This window comes from Ornithorhynchus anatinus, chromosome X1, assembly GCF_004115215.2.
Source record: "Ornithorhynchus anatinus isolate Pmale09 chromosome X1, mOrnAna1.pri.v4, whole genome shotgun sequence".
Taxonomy (NCBI): domain Eukaryota; kingdom Metazoa; phylum Chordata; class Mammalia; order Monotremata; family Ornithorhynchidae; genus Ornithorhynchus; species Ornithorhynchus anatinus.
This window is the reverse complement of record NC_041749.1, coordinates 115,663,195-115,679,463: the sequence shown is the minus strand read 5'-3', so window position 1 is coordinate 115,679,463 and position 16,269 is coordinate 115,663,195. Positions and strand designations below refer to the sequence as shown.

Here is a 16,269-nt window from a genome sequence, read left to right as displayed (position 1 = left end):
GAGCCGGAATGAGAACCCAGGTCCTTCGGACTCCCAGGCCCGTGCTCTATCCATTTCGTTTACACTGTGAGCCCGTTATTGGGCAGGGATTGTCTCTATCTGTTGCCGAATTGTGCATTCCAAGAGCTTAGTACAGTGCTCTGCACATAGTAAGCGCTCAATAAATACGATTGAATGAATGAATGGGCCACGCTGCTCAGTTGAGGGAAATCTGTTGAGAATCGAGAGCTCTTCTCAATTCTATCCCTGACTTGCTGTATGACCTCGGACAGGTATCTTAACCTCTCTATTTCCCTCATCCATCTGGCCTCCTCCCCATCTCCGAGCCCCTGCAAGGGGAACCTTCCTGTGAAAGGCTCTGAGCCTCTGGGCAGTCAGGTGCTAAAGAAACATTTGGCCTTTGAATTTATTGCCCCCGCATTCCGTCATTTTAATGATTCCTTTTTAACAGGGTTAAGCATTTGTCTGCTAACTGCAGGGGACAGATGAGTGGGGGATTGGGTGGAGGGGAGGGTTAGCAACACGGAAAGTATATCTGGGATGTGGGTCAATGGGAAGTTTGGGGAAGATTTGAACTCCTCGGAGAACAATTGCAGCGGAATGACTGGGTTGGGGACATGGCAGAAGCAGCCCTTAGGGATATTGGTGTCTCTGGCTTTGGCTTTGTGGTTTTCTGACTCCATGTCTCTGTGTGTCTACATTTCTCTCTCTCACTGGCTGTTTGCTTCTCTGTTTCTCTTTGGCTCCTTGCAACCCCGTTGGATACTGAAGTTCCCTGCCCTCTGCGTCTCCACCCCCACCCCATCCCACCCCTCATCACTCTCTTCCTTCCACTTCAGATAGTTTGGAGTCTTGAAACAGCAGAGCCTCATCAGGAGCTTGTACTGACCTCTTCCTCCTACCCCCAACCTGCTGCAGCATGAGGGATGTAGATTAGACTCGGGGAGGAACCTCCTGGGAACAAGGCCCTGAGGGCTGTTGAGGAATCGCCTTTCCCAGAGATCTTTAAAAACAGTCTCTGATGTGGTTTGGAGCAGGTCCTACCTGGATGGAGGCAGGGAGATGGACAAAGTGACCCCTTCAAGGTCATTTCCATCTCAGTGATTCTATATTTTCCTCTCTTTAGAACAGGGAGAACCGCCCCTCCTACCACCCCCCCGCAAAAAAAAACCCAAAAAACCCAACTCAATCCACCGATCTGCATCCTGAAGAGGGCAGGCTGCAGTGGGAGTGGGTTGGTGGCCCCATTGATGGAGCCATGGGGAGGAAAATGGAGAAGCCCCAGAGCTGGCAGGAGTTGATTCAAATGATCATTCACCCCAGCCCAAGATCAGGAGCAGGTTTGGGGAGAATGTTAATATCCCAGTAGACAGAGCACGGGCCTGGGAGGCAGAAGGCCCTGGGTTTTAATCCCGGCTCCGCCACTTGACTGCTGCATGACCTTGAGCAAGTCACTTACTAACTCTCGGCCTAGGTTACTTCATCTATAAAATGGGGATTAAGACGTGAGCTCCATGCGGGACAGGGACCGTGCCCAACCCACTTTGCTCATATTCACCCCAGCTCTTAGTACAGTGCTTGGCACATACTAAGTGCTTAACCAAATGCCACAATAATAATAATTATTATTATTAATAATAATAATAAATGTCTCCAAGGGGGCAGAGCTGGGCACGGAGATGAAGCCCAGAGGGGCGAATAGACATGCCCATGAGGGGCTGTAAGTCAGGTGGGGAAGATAGGACACAAACACATACTCACACGCGCACACGCACACACACACACACACACACACACACTCTGTGCTGGGTACTGGAGGGAGTGGCAGAGGGAGGAATAGACAGTACCCCCCACCCCCACCCAAGCTTGGGCCATTCCTGTCCTCTGCCTCTACGACTTTGAGGGGACCCGTGGCTGCCCAACCCCCTAGCCTGTCCTGGAGGTGGTGGAACATGTTTGCATGCATGCGCATTATGGGCACGTGGCTGTCCACATGTCTATGCATATACGCCTCTGCCTCTCCATCTCAGGGTCTCCTCCCGTTTTCACGAGTTCTCAACACAGCTCATCAAAGCCTGGTTGGGAGTTGGGAGGCGGTGCTGTATGTGTTTGTGTTGGGTGGGTGGGTGGGGGGTATCCCCAGGGGCCGGAGGGTCTCAGGTTCAGGGGGAAGGGGCGAGGGCCGGGAAGAGGGGTAAGGCTCCAGCTCGAGGCAAGGGGAGATTTGTGAGCATGGTGGCAATGTGGGTCCCAGGAGCTACATGGCAATACCAAGCCAGGGAGCTACGAAAGGGTCTGAAAGAGCGAGTTTGCCCTGGCACCTGGTATGTGTGTGGTTGTGTGGTGGAGCAGGTGAGGCTGGCCGCGAGGAGGGGGGTAAGACTTAAAGGATTCATCTCTTCTGGACCCTAGTTCACCAGCAGCTCCCGGACCCACCGCTCCCAGAGAAAGGGGCTCAGGGATTTCACTGTGTGTGGGGACCGGGGGAGGAGGAGAAAGGGGCTCCCTTCAGAAGTTGCAGCAGGAATAATTCCAGTTAGGCATCAGGGAAAACTTCCTAATTCTCAGGGTGGTGAGATCCCCAGTTTCCCCATCTGAGCCTCAGTTTCCTCATCTGTAAACTGGGCATGATAATCTTTGCCTCTCCCTACCTCACAGGGTTGTTGTGAGGACCAAATGAGATAACTGATGTGAAACGTCTTGGGAAAATAAACATGTCTTAGAGATTTAAGGGATTGCTAGATTATTATTATTAATAATAAATATCAGCCTGGTGCATGTCTCCTGCTCTGCTGTCCACCCCTCCTCCCAGTTTTCTTTCCAGCAACCGCGGCAGCAGAGCATGGGGCGTGGGAAGGGTAAAGTGGCTGGGGGGAGCGCTGACAGGTGCAGGAACAGAAGCAGGGTTGGGAGCACCGTAGCTCGAGTCGCTGAACGTGGATTGTCTGTGGGCTCCAGCCCCAGCCAGAGATGGCCATCCATCCTCTGGGCGAGAAGGCAGCAAAGTGGGCAGAAGTGGACGAGGGTCGGAACAGGCGTGTGTGTGTGTGTGTGTGTGTGTGTGTGTGTGTGCATGTGTGGATGTGGTAGAGGCGGGGGACGGGGACGCACGCTCTCTCTGACCGTCCCCACCGCCCCCCGCCCAGGTCAATGCGGACGCCCGGACGCTGAGCCATGCCGGGTCCCGGACATCGAGCACCGAGCCAAACCCCTTCACCCAGATAGCCATGAACAGCTGCAAGTACAACGGCGGGGTGGGGCAGCCCCTGAGCGGGCTGGGCTCCCCCCCCCAGGGAGGCCCCCGAGCCTGAGGCCCAGCCGCTGCAGCCCCTGCACGGCTCCGGCCTGGAGGTGGTGGTGTCCAAGTCGGAGCAGGAGGGGGAGGAGGAAGAGGACGAGGAGGAGGAGGAGGACGAGGACGGGCGCCGCCCTCGGAACCAGAAGAAGAACCAGAATGTCGGGTACCGGCTGGGGCACCGGCGCGCCCTCTTTGAGAAGCGGAAGCGGCTCAGCGACTATGCCCTCATCTTTGGCATGTTCGGCATCGTTGTCATGGTGACGGAGACGGAGTTGTCCTGGGGTGTCTACACCAAGGTACAGCCTGTACTACCTCCTCCGTCTCGCCCCCGACGGGCAGGAGCGCCCCCCGACCCCGGGTCACTGCTGCTCCCCACTTCCCGGAGGGCGACCGTGGTGGTGGCCGCCCCGGCCCCCAGAGGATGAGGGTGCCTGGAATGGGGGGGCACAGAAGTCACCCACCTTGGTGACTCAGCGGGTGAGGGGCAGAAGGGAGCCCCTTTGGCCCCAGTGTGTGTGTGTGTGTGCGTGTGTGTGTGTGTTATGCAGATTGTCTCCACAGGTGCTGGGTCCAAGCTGGGAAGGTGGTTTGCATAGAGTGGGCGTCTTGGCATCTTGGGCAGTGGGCATGGACTCCTGTCCCTGTCAATATCTTCAGTCTGTCACCCGGGCACCATGCCCCCACCTCTGCCCGTCTTCCTCAACTGGGTCAGACCAGGCTCCAGAACTGGGGGCCTGACCCCTCTCCCCCAACCCTCTCATCACACCTCCAGAGCTTCCCATGCCTGGGGAGGCCTCACCAAAAAACTGAGATTCCGGGAGGGGAAAAACTACACCTGAGGGGAGGAAATCCAGGGAGCAAAGAGTTGAGAAGGTAAAGGAGGAAGAGGAGGAGGAAAAGGAGGGGTTAATCTGGGAAGACTTCCTGGAGGAGGAGGAGGAGGAGGATGAAGAGGACATTGAGGAGCAGATCAGGGGGAGTTGAAAGGTATGGGGAAGCAGAGCTTGGACCAGACAGGCGCAGGGAAGCTATTCCAGAAGAGAGTTAAAGACCAGGCACACAGTATGCAGCCCACGATTTGGTGCACACAATGCAGAGCTCGCATCGGGCCTGCACGCCAGGATGCCCAACCACCTCCCCTTACCCCCAACCTCATCACCAACTGCATTGACTAAGGCCTCCTGGACACTCTCCTGGGCATCCACTGTGTACAGAGCACCCTGCTGGTTACCTACTGGGTTTAGGGCACTGTATTGGGTCCCTATTGAGCACAAAGCACTATACTGGGCGTCTACTGTGTGTCAAGCCCTCTGCTGGGCACCTGTCGAGTACAGGACACTGTACTTGGTGTTTGGGAAGATATAAAAGAAATAAAAGTTATGATCCCTGCCCTCGAGGAGGTTACCATCAGACCCAAAGGTAATTTTCATTTTCCAGGAGACGATGTTGGCTCAGGGAGCTTCCCTTAGTTCAGGAGGCAATCAGGGTTAGGGACCCTCCTTTCCAACCAACCCCAAGCATAGGCACACGTGACCCCACCCCTCTTTCCTCCCCACTCTCCAGTCAGATCAGAAGACCCCCAGACATCCTGGGCCTGAAGAGGTGGGTCTCCCCTGACCTTGGACTTGGAAGGAGAGCTTCTCTGGGAGGCTAACGATCTTTTCTCTGTGGTTCTGTCTTACCCTCCCCTCGCCCCCAACCCCCCTTTCAGGAGTCTTCATATTCATTTGCACTAAAATGCCTTATCAGCCTTTCTACCGTCATCCTGCTAGGTCTCATCATCATGTACCATGCCCGGGAGATCCAGGTGAGTGAACGAATCCTGGTCCACAACTCCAGGGTGGGGAGACTGGGGGTTTGGGAGCCGGGAGGAGGGATCTGAATTGAGAATCGCCCTAGCCGGGTCCTCCTCTGCCTTTCTTCCTGCCCCTCACCCAGGGGCTCCTAACTCTCCTCAATTCCCCTCTGTGTTGTCCAGGCTCAATGTCACTCTCTGGCCCCGGGGACAGGATACCCCACGGGCTGAGGGTGATGGAGGGTGGAAAGCCGGGGGGCGGGGTGGGCAAGGAGGCGGGCAAGGGCAGTGGTGGTCGGGAGGGCGGGGTCTGCTGTGTGGTCCGTTTCCTTCCTAGGAGCTCGGCTGGCTATTCGGGAGGGTCTCGAGCCAAGGCCTCGCGTCCCTCCCCCTGCCTCCACCCCGGCTTTCCCCAACCCCCCTGAGGTGATAGCCACAACCCATGGTGGAGCCGGGCCCGACCTAGGCCAGTCCTGCAGAACCCCGCTCCTCACTGAGCCTGGAGGCTGGCTTCCCCGCCTGCCCTGACCCGGGCCCCTCTCTTCTGACCCCACATCTTTCTCCCCCTCCCTCGCCCCCTCCCCCACCAGCTCTTCATGGTGGACAATGGAGCGGACGACTGGCGCATCGCCATGACATATGAGCGGATTTTCTTCATTACCTTGGAGCTGGTGGTGTGTGCCATCCACCCCATCCCTGGCCAGTACCTGTTCACCTGGACAGCCCGCCTGGCCTTCACCTACACCACGTCGGTGGCGGACGCCGATGTGGACATCATCCTGTCCATCCCCATGTTCCTGCGACTCTACCTCATCGGGCGGGTTATGCTGCTGCACAGCAAGCTGTTCACGGACGCCTCGTCCCGCAGCATCGGGGCCCTCAACAAGATCAACTTCAACACCCGCTTTGTCATGAAAACCCTGATGACCATCTGTCCGGGCACCGTCCTCCTGGTCTTCAGCATCTCCTCCTGGATCATCGCCGCCTGGACCGTGCGGGTCTGTGAGAGGTGAGCGGGGGCAGAGGGGAGCCCCTTCCACCTGACCCCGGGACCCCCACACTCGTTTCCGAACGGGAAACGGGGGCTGTGGATGGGACCACCCCATCCAGGATGGGCAGAGCTGCCTCGGGACAACGGCTGGGGCCCCCGACCCCCTTCAGGGACCCGGGAAGAAAGGGGTGGGAGACTGGGGAAGCGCTCACCTGCTCCATCTGCCCCTCTGCCCCTTGGAGCTGCCCCCGCTGGCACTCCTGCCTCTCCCTCCTCTTCCACCCGGGAACCCTCCTGCCTCTCTCCAATCCTCTTTCTCCTTCTTGCTTCCCCTCCTTTTCCCTGCCTCCAGTCTCTTCTCTCTTTTCATCTCTATGCCCTCGACGGTGGTGCCTATCCACCCCATCCTCTTGGAGACCCGCTCCCACTCCCTTACCCGCAGGGTCCCTGGCCTTGCAAACTGGTGCTGCCCACCCAAAGGAAGCAGACATTGTGGCTGGCAGGAGTGGTTAGGGTGGGGTTGGGGAACTATCCTCCAGGTTTCTCTCCTTCGTCCTCTCTGCCCTCGCCCCCCGCCCCTCGTCCCTGTCCCCGTCCCCACCATCCCCCCACCCATCCCGTCTCTACCCAGGTAGGACTTCTCATTAACCTACTCTTGTTTTCCCTCTCCGATTGCTCCGCCGATCTCATAGGGAAAAACTGTGAGTCCACCTCCTCAGCCGGCCCCAGCCCACCGCCATTCTGCACGCAGCCTGCCAGGAATTTAAGATTAGCTGCAGTGGGGACGGGGGGGGGGCACCTGGCGGGGGCGGGGGGGGGATGGGGGAGGAGTCCCCAGGAGCCGGGAGCCTTAAAAAGGAGGATCGGGGAGGGGCGGCTGTTCTGTTCAGTTTCCACTTGGAACCTCTGTCTCTGGGTGGTGCAGGGGGAGACCCTGCCCTTCCTCCCCATTCCCCCCACCCCCCAGATCTCATCACCTCTGCTCCAGGCTTATACAGCTAGTCACTCTCCAACCGTGGCCTCTTGGGTGCCTTAGGCCAGGGGGCCAGGGCACCCATTCGGAAGGAGTCCAACAGCCCCCAAAATGGTCCAGTTAGAGGACATATCACGGTGCTGAGGGGAGGTGGGGAAAGGGACTATCAGGTGACACTTTTGGCCACTCGCCTCTCTCCACCAGGCACCCCTTTGGCCCTCAGATTTCCACCAGGGTGAGGATGACACTGACCCATCTCAGGCACCAGTCCCTTCTTCAAGGATTTCAGTGCTGGTGAAAGATTCTGCCTCCACCCCGACCCCACCCCCATCCCACCCCGCTGACTCCCTGAGAGTCTCGAGTCCCGAGAGACCATGGGCAGGCTGAGGGTGGGGACAGAAGGACGATCTTTAGGGGAGGAGGCTGGATTTGGGGGAGGGGCCAGTTTGCAGATTAAAGGGGAGGAAGGGGAGGGACTCTCGGGACTCCACCCAGGGTTGGGGGAGGGAGCCCACTGCAGATCAGGCTGGCCTGCAGCAAAAGAGCTAGAGGGCGGGGGGCGGGTCCCTCCAGACCCACATCTCCCACGGGGACTACCCCAAAGACCGTATTCCCTTCTCCGTTGAGATTCATCGCCCAGCCCTGACCCCCGGGAAGCCAGGATGCCAGGGTCCGCGTCTGGGTGTCTTGCTGGCTCCACCCCCTCCCCCGCCAGCTCATGTCCGAGACCCTTCCTTCCCCTCCTTGGTCCTGCCTGAGGTTCCAAGCCGGACTTTTTCAAGGGCCGCCCCCTCCTTTCCCCTCATCCCTCACCCCCACCCCGCCACTCGCACCTTCGCTGCCTGAATCTCTTGAGGAGGGAGGGAGGAGTGGGAAGTCCGGGACCACTCTGCTCCCAGGCAGCCCCTATGGGGGTGGGAGCCATTTCCAGGGGACGCAGCCAATCCTAAATTCTGAGCCTCCTGTTGCTTGAGTCCAGTTACCAGTTGTTCTTTCCACCTCTCCTTTGGACATCCTCCCCCCACTCCCCCTCACCTGCATGCCCTCTCTCCACCCCCTTCCCCAGGGCCCATTCCCCTTCCCCTCGGCCCATTCCCCTTCCCCTCCACTCCCATCCCTTCCCTCCCTCTCCCTTTCCCGCTGACGCTTTGGCTTTGCCTCCCTCCACCACTGGCAATGTGTCATCGCTGCCATGGGACCCCAGTGGACAGTATCCTCCCCCAACATCCCATTTTCCGGACCCAGGCCGCCTCCCTAGAAAGACAGAGGTGGCCCGAAAGCCCCCATACTCCTCCCCACCCCGATCTCAGACCAGGGGAACCAGAAAGGACCCGTCTCCACTCTGTCCTCAGAATCTACAGGCACAGCCCCCCCCCAGCCCCCCACCTCATCCTCCCCGGGAACACGCAGAGCAGAGGGGCACTTTCACGACCACCTGTCAGTTCAGGGGGAAGAGGCGTTCAGATGAGGGCAAGGTTAACCCACAACTTTTCGCCAAATCCCCCCAATCTCCCCCCTCCCCCGCTGCATCCCCCACAGGGTCTGGGAAGGAAATTGGCTAAGACTGATCTCAGTTGCCAGGTGGGGAGAGCCGGGAGTATCAAGAAGGTCGTGGGGGGAGTGGCGGGGCAGGCGCCCCATGAGAAGCCCTCTCAGCATGGGATGCCCTAATGCCAGGTGGTGGTCAGCTCCTGGATTTCCGTGGCCCCCGTTTTTCGGGTGGGGAGGGCTGTCCTGGGCCTACTGGAATGGCCTGGCTGAAGAGGTGGTCTCCTGCAGCATCTCCCCGGGCAACCAAGGATGAAGGGCTTGAGAGGTCCACCTGCCCGGCCCCCCGCCTCCAAGTCTCCAGAGCAGGAGCCCCCACGGCCACCCTCCCAGGCAGGAAGTCCTCTCCCACGTCTGACCAAAGCCCATCATACTTCAGCTTAAGTGTCCTGCAACTGCTGCTCCCCAGCAATGCCCCTCTGTCTCTGTCTCTCTGTCTCTCTGTCTCTCTGCTTCTCTGTCTCAGTGTCTCTTTCCGATACATCTCCGGTCCTCTCCCTGCCTTCTGCAACCAGACCCTAGAGCTGGCCAGGGTGGTGGCGTGGGAGGGTGGGTGGGTAAAAAGGGGATTGGGTACCTGAACAGGGCAGAGGAGTCGGGGGTGGGGTGGTTGAGGCCGTGGGGACTTTGAGAGGTCATCGAGTCTAACCCCCAGGCTCCAAGCAGGAGTGGGCCTGAACTGTCTGAGATCAGGGAGAATCTCTCCTCTCTCTAGTTTTAAAATTGGCCCGAAAGGAAGAGATCCAGTCCCCTCTCTCCTTCCCTCTTCAGCCCAATCGGGGTCTAACAGTCCACTACTCACTCCTTGGGCCAGGAAGTTCTTTTTAAAAACTAATCTAAATCCTTCCTGCTGCACCTTATGCCCATCTCATTATCCTTGAGAATGGAACCCTTAGGTGTGGAGACTCCCCCATTCTGAGTTGGAGTCAGGGTCCTCGGCCCATCCTCCACTCAGGCTCTCTGCCGCCCTGATGCTGCCTGCAAGCTTGGGCACCAGAAAGGGGAGGGTGGGCTCTTTGGGTCAGCTGCCCCCCTTGAATCCCTCGTCCTAGCCTGGGGTGGTTAGATGACGATCTGGGGGTGGGCAGAGGTGGTCTGGGAGCAAGCCCAGCCTGACCCGCCCCTCCTTGGTGCCCCCACCTCCCTCCCGGCAGGTACCACGACAAGCAGGAAGTGACCAGCAATTTCCTGGGGGCCATGTGGTTGATCTCCATCACCTTCCTGTCCATCGGCTACGGGGACATGGTGCCGCACACCTACTGTGGAAAGGGGGTCTGCCTGCTCACGGGAATCATGGTAAGGGGAAGTCCAGGGAAATCCCCCTCCTCCCTGCGCCCCAATCCCAATCCCTTTTAGAAGCTGGAGGGACACCGGGTGATCCCGAGAGAGCCCGGCTTCCCCAACACGCTCCCCATCCCCACTCCCCGCCGCTGCACCTGAGACCCGGGAAACCCCAAGGGAGATAGAGGGCGGGGATCACGGACCTAAAGGCGGCTCCTCTAGGCGCCTTCTCCTCCGGGCCTCTGTCGTGTCCCTAGGGAGCGGGCTGCACTGCCTTGGTGGTGGCCGTGGTGGCTCGGAAGCTGGAACTGACCAAAGCCGAGAAGCACGTGCACAACTTTATGATGGACACTCAGCTCACCAAGCGGGTAAGGGGCCTCCGCCTGGCCGTCCCCCGGCAGTGACGTTCTCCTTCCTCTGCTGTCTCAGGGTGCCCTCCTCACCCACCAGCTGGTCTCCTCCTGCCCTTCTGTGGCCCTCGTCTCCGCCTCCCCTTCCTGTCCCCAGTTCGGGATGGAGCAGCGTCTCCCTTAGGGCTGGCTGGGGTGGGGGAAGGGGATGGAGGGGGCCTCGCGGTCGTGGTCGTCGTCGCCCCCGCCCCGGATAGGAACCGGGAGCAAACCCTGCCCTCTGTGGCCCGCGGCCCCTTTCTGGCCCGGGTTCCGCTGCCCTGGGGCTGATGCGCTCTTCTCGCGCCCCCTGCCGGCCAGGTAAAAAACGCTGCTGCCAACGTACTCAGGGAAACGTGGCTCATCTATAAACACACCAAGCTGGTGAAGAAACCCGACCACGCCAGAGTTCGGAAACACCAGCGTAAGTTCCTCCAAGCCATCCATCAGTAAGTCCAACACCTTTACCTGCTACCGTTTTCCCGCCGGCCCCAGCGCTCCGCCCCATTGAGGACCCCCCCCCACCGGGAGGGGCGAAGAACACCGACAGGAAGCCGAGGAGAGGGCCAGGTCAGCCACACCAGGGCTGGGCTCCTCGCAAGCAGGGTCGCGGGCGTGTGGGCAGTGCCAAGGGAGGGCCAGGCAGGGTGGCCTGCTCCAGAGGCCGGAGGCCGGGGCTCTCGCGGTGGCCTCCCCTGGGGGGCAGGGTCCGACTCTGGAAGGGAGTCAGCCTCCAGAGCCAGGGAGCCGACGCGCTCGGGGCTGAGACTCGGTCGGTGTCCGGCACCCGCAAGCGTCCACGTGGTGCCCACAGAGGCCGTGCCCCTTGGGTGAGTCTTCACCAGGCGTCGTCCCCTGGCTCGGGGAGGGGGACGTGTGGGGCGGCGGGCCGAGGCTGGGAACGGCGAGCGGTGGGCAGGGAGGGGTGGGGGGGGTGGGGGAGGGAGGGAAGGGAGGATGGGAGGTGGGCGAGGGAGGAGGGAGGAGGGAGGGGAGGGCGGTTCCCAAGGCCCCAACCGGGGCATTCAAAGCTGGAGATGCCAAGACCCAAGCTTGGAGACAGGAAAGGGCTAGAGGTGGGTGAAGGGCGGAGAGCGGGGAGGGGCTCGGTCTGGCTCTCTCCTGAGGTTGCGGGTTCCGGGACAGGTTCCTGGAGTCGGGGGAGGAGAAACAGGGGAAAGTGGCCCAGAATTCAGGACTCTGAGCCCCATCACCCGATAGGATTAATTCTTCCCCACCACTCCCAACCCCCAACCCCACCAGTTCTGTTCCAGGGTTTCACGTTTGCAGCTTCTGTGTCTGCGGGGGTCTGTCCCTCTCCACACCCCTTGGGCCTGCAATGGGTTTAGGCAACCCCTGGGCATTCCTTCATTGCCCACTAATCCCCTGGCTTCATGCCACTTCGGGGAAAACCCCCGTTTTTGTTTCCTGAGAGCTGGGCGCTCCTGGGTTCCGGTTGGAGTGGTTCTAGCCTCGGGGAACCAGTCTGGAGGGGGCAGTTTGTAGCGGGGGAGGAAAGCCCCTTTGGCATTTTCCAAGTTCCCATGGGGTGGAAGGAGGGCACTGGCTCTGGGCAGGGGGACGTTGGCTTCTCTACCCTCCCTGGGGCCCTGCCGTGGGCTGTGCCTCTGGCAGCTGAGCCTTCGGGTGCAGGGGAGTTGGAGGGGAGGCAGGCCTGGGGAAATTGCGGGGGTGGCGGGCCGGGGAGGAGGGTTTTGAGGCATCCGGGCACCACAAGAGCTCGGGGCTGCGTGGGGTGTTATTAAAACTCTGCGTTGTGTTTTGTCTTTGTCCTGCTCGGTCCCTCCAGGGCTCAGAAGTAAGTTGCCCTTCTGGATCAGTCATGTTGCTTGACTGTGACCTGCATGGTTTTCCACTGTGGAAAAGACAATATATGGCACATATATTTCCATGCAAACCATCTGCCAGTCCCAGCTCAGGGTCACCAACTGTCCTCAAGGGGAAGTCATGGACTTTCCCCCTGAGGACTGGGCAAGGCCCCTATCACCCCTCCTCCCAGGGGGCCATTCCATGCCAAGCCAGGGGGGCCATCTTGGACAGATCAACTGTGGTGTAGGAGGGTGAGACAGAAAACCAGTCGGAGGGCCGGGGGTTGGGGGGTTGGCCTGAGATCCACCCAGGACATTGCAGAAGGGGGTGGCTTTGTGTAGGGCTACTCACTGCTGGTGGTGTACCCTTGCTGGGCCACTTTGTAACCTGGCACCCTGGAATCACTATGCTGTTGGTTTTGAACTCGGGGGAGGGAAAATTGTCCCGGTCGAAAAACGGACATTCTTCCTCAGAATCTCCCACTCCTCCCCTCATCCCTCCGTGCCAGCTGAGCTGCTGGCATTAGCTCTCGGGGGCAGGAGAACTCACCCCATGACATACATAAAGCCCAGTTTATAACTCTGGCTGAAACCCAGCCCCAGAAGGGGGGGAAAGAAATGAAGGGAAAGAGATGAGAAGGAGGAAATGAGAGCAGGGGTGTGTGTGAGGCATTTCATCCAGTCGCTGCATGCCCTTTGGTCTGTGGCCCTGTTGTGGGGAATCTGCCCTTGGTACTATATGGGCAAGGGATCTGCATGGTGAGGTGGGGGGTCCCTAGGACCAGCCAGGCCTCTGGCCCCCAACCCCCACTGGTGTTTCTCCAGGTTGAGGAGTGTGAAAATGGAGCAGAGGAAACTGAATGACCAGGCCAACACGCTGGTAGACTTGGCAAAGGTGAGCCTGGTGTGGGGCCCATTCATTCATTCAATCGTATTTATTGAGCGCTTAGTGTGTGCAGAACACTGTAAAGGGGTAGGAGTAGGCAGGAAAGACATAGATTCAAAGTTTAGAGCCCTTTACCATGGCGTGAGGGGACATGGGCCAGGGAAGTAAGGGAGGAAGGCTGAGGTCAGGCCAAAATCCTGTACTGAGTTTGTACAGGGCCTGAACCAGTTGCTGGGAGAAGGATCAGACATGGTCCCTGCTTTCAAGGGGTTGACAGTCTGTTGGAGGAGACAGGACACACACACAGGTGCATTTGACTGGATATTTGTGGAGGGACAGAGACAGGTATAGACACAGTCCCTGCCCTCTAAGTGTTGCCAGGCTGATGGGGGAGGCAGGGCACACATAGGCTCAGTAAGACCCACATTTACGGTGCCCAAGAGATAGAAACATCAAAACACCAAGGATACCTAAGCCCTCAAACAAGGGAACGTCAGAAACATCTAACCGTGTACTTTCCAAAGATGGGCATAAGGCGTAGAAGGGTTACTGGAGTCGCCCATGGAGGTGGGTTTTTTTGTTTCTTTGTTTCATTTTGGCTTTTTTAGCAGGATTTTGGAGGAGGGCAATGATCTGATTTGGTGGAGAGCTAGAGGTGGAGGGGTCCTGGGGAAAGATGACACGGGTCCTGCCCTCAGGGAGCTCCCAGTCTACTCGGGGAAGCAGGGCAGACACCCAGACCATCCCCATGTGCAGGACCGTTTGCATTCGCCCTAGTCCGGAGCCCTTCCCAACCTGTGCCTTAATACCATTCCCTTCCTTGCCCTTTTTGTGTCCCGCCCTCCCCAGACACAGAATGTTATGTTCGACATGGTCTCAGAGCTCCAGGAACGCAACGAAGACTTGGAGAAGCGGATCGTCGCCCTGGAGAACAAGATTGACGCCCTCAGTGCCAGCCTTCAGGCCCTGCCCGGACTCATCACCCAAGCCATACGCCAGCGGCCGGCACCCCCACCCCGGGAGGGCGGCCCTCCCCGCCCCGGTCCCGGCTCCCATAGCTCGGAGCACTCAGCCTGGACCCCCACCCGCCGGCGCAAATCCCCCTCCACCGCCCCCCATACCTCCTCTGACAGCGGGTGACGCGGGGGGAGGTGTGGTGGAGGGAGGCTCAGAGAAGGCCCGCAGGATGGTGCCCGCGGGGGGACAGGAAGGGTGGGGAACACCACGGGCATGGAAACCAACAAACCAACTCAGACGATTTATGTTTAGCCATTGTATGGCTGATTAACTCAGCTTTGTTTTGTAAAGCCCTGTATAGTTATATCTCTTGGAGTTCAAGATGCTGGAGTGAAACAGCCACCTTTATGTGGTGTCATACGGGTGAGGTCGGCCGACCTCCACCCGTTAATCCGGGTCAATTCTCCACGGGGCCACCAGGGGGAGCTACGGGCATGGAACTTCCAGGGATGGGACTCTTCGGAGGAGGGGCTTCTGCGGATCGGGGCGGGGCAGAGGGGGAGTTTAACAGCCAGCTGGCCCTGCTTGCTGTGGGTCACTTTACGGTTTGTTGGGCAAATGCCCTTTGAGGAAGTCTTGACTTTGAAGGCAGATGGGGGTGGGGAGCAGGAAGTGAGGCAACATTCGATCTGACTCAGCCTCCTCCCCCCGCCCCTCATCTTCTTTGGCCTCCTGCCTTTCCATCCTTGGAGCCTAATTCAGCAGGTGCTGCTTAATCTTTGAAGCCTCCACACCAGGATGCTCGGGGTGAGAAGACCAGCCGTTTCCCTTCCCGCCGTGTTCCCCGGACCCCCACTACCCTAAGGGGCTTGGCGAGGGTCTTTCTCTTCCCCAGCAGGTCCAGCCCATCCGAAGGAGACTTTTCACCTCTCGGCGACTCCTTTGAAGGACTCAACAGGCAAAGATGTCTAAGGGGAAGACCCCGATAGGCATGGGGACTGTTTTAGAGGCATAATGGGGGGAAGCAAAGGTTGGGGTGGGGGGGGGGGGAAGATACTCTCTACATTTCTCATTCCTGTGGTGTCTGTATCCCAAGCTGGCAGCTCCCCATGGCACCAGAAATACATTAGTGGTTACTACAAACCTGCAGACCAATTGGGGTGGGGTGGGAGGCTGCCCCCTACTCCTCGCACCAAAGGCAGGGAGGTGTGAGGGGCTCCCTGACTTCTGGGCTCCAAAAGGGGTTGATCCCCATCTTGATGGACAAGAGTCTGAAGAGCAATGGGAAATGTCGCATCTAGGTAACAGTCCCTAATAATTACAGTGGTATCTGTTAAGTGTGCACTGTTCTAAGCCCTGGGGGAGATCAAAGACAATCAGATTGGACCTAATCCCTTTCCCACATGGGGCTCAGTCTAAGTAGAAGGGAGAACAGATATTGAATCCCCATTTAATAGATAAGGAAACTGAAGCCCAGAAAAGTCCCTCAAACACAAACAGACAGGTTGTGGAGTCGGAATGAGAATCTGGGTCTCCTGACGCCCAGGCCCTGGCTCTTTCCACTAGGTCATGCGGTTTCCCAGACCACACCTCGGGCATTTTCACTTTTAAATTGATCTTGAGAAAAACCAGCTCCCCTCACCCCCTAACACCTCATGGTCCCTCCACACCCCCATTTCCCAAGTAGACTTAACCCACCCCAAGAACCTAGGAAGCTCAACCAAGAAAGGCCACGAAGCCTTTGAGCTACCCTGGCTTATACCCTTGTAAGACCCTGGGGATTTAAAAAGGTGATGGAAAATGGGAACTGAACCCAGTTCCTAAAGGCATCCAGAGGGCGGGGCCTAGATCCTGGCCAGAGCCCTTGACTTCACTCCAGCATCTGGGTTCTGATGGCAGAATCCAGAGAACTTTGTGACTTTTTTCCTTTTAAGCCAAATTTCAGTCGAATGAAACCTCGGTGAGTATGTGACAGTTTGAATCTTTATTATTTTTCTCCTTAGTATATCTGATTTTTGTAACACAAAAAAGTCCTGTCAGAGCAGTGTTTTGTCCACACTGCTGCGATCCTCAAACTTAGGAGAGCACAAATAAAATGTTCTGGATGTGCTGTCTCCTGTGTCCCTGTCTCCCTTCTTTTTTTTTTCTTTAATGGTATTTAAGCTCTTAGTGTGCCAAGCATTGTACTAAGCACTGGGGTAGATACACGATAATCAAGTGGGACACAGTCCCTGTCCAACACGGGGTTTCACAGTCTAAGTAGGAAGGCAAACAGGTACTGAATCCCCATTTTGCAAATGAGGGACTGAGGCACAGAGAAGT

General features: G+C 58.2%; 1 protein-coding gene across 1 annotated transcript; it reads left to right on the top strand.

Annotated features, from left to right (window-relative positions):
• Positions 1-3,101: 3,101 nt before the first annotated feature.
• KCNN1 (potassium calcium-activated channel subfamily N member 1) lies at positions 3,102-14,963 on the top strand. The gene is given in 11 exon segments (XM_039910406.1): positions 3,102-3,289; positions 3,291-3,594; positions 5,010-5,105; positions 5,684-6,102; positions 6,777-6,785; positions 9,760-9,901; positions 10,144-10,254; positions 10,597-10,724; positions 12,086-12,094; positions 12,930-12,999; positions 13,840-14,963. Coding segments are annotated over 11 exon segments (1,641 nt in total). The 5' UTR covers positions 3,102-3,227; the 3' UTR covers positions 14,131-14,963.
• Positions 14,964-16,269: the final 1,306 nt, after the last annotated feature.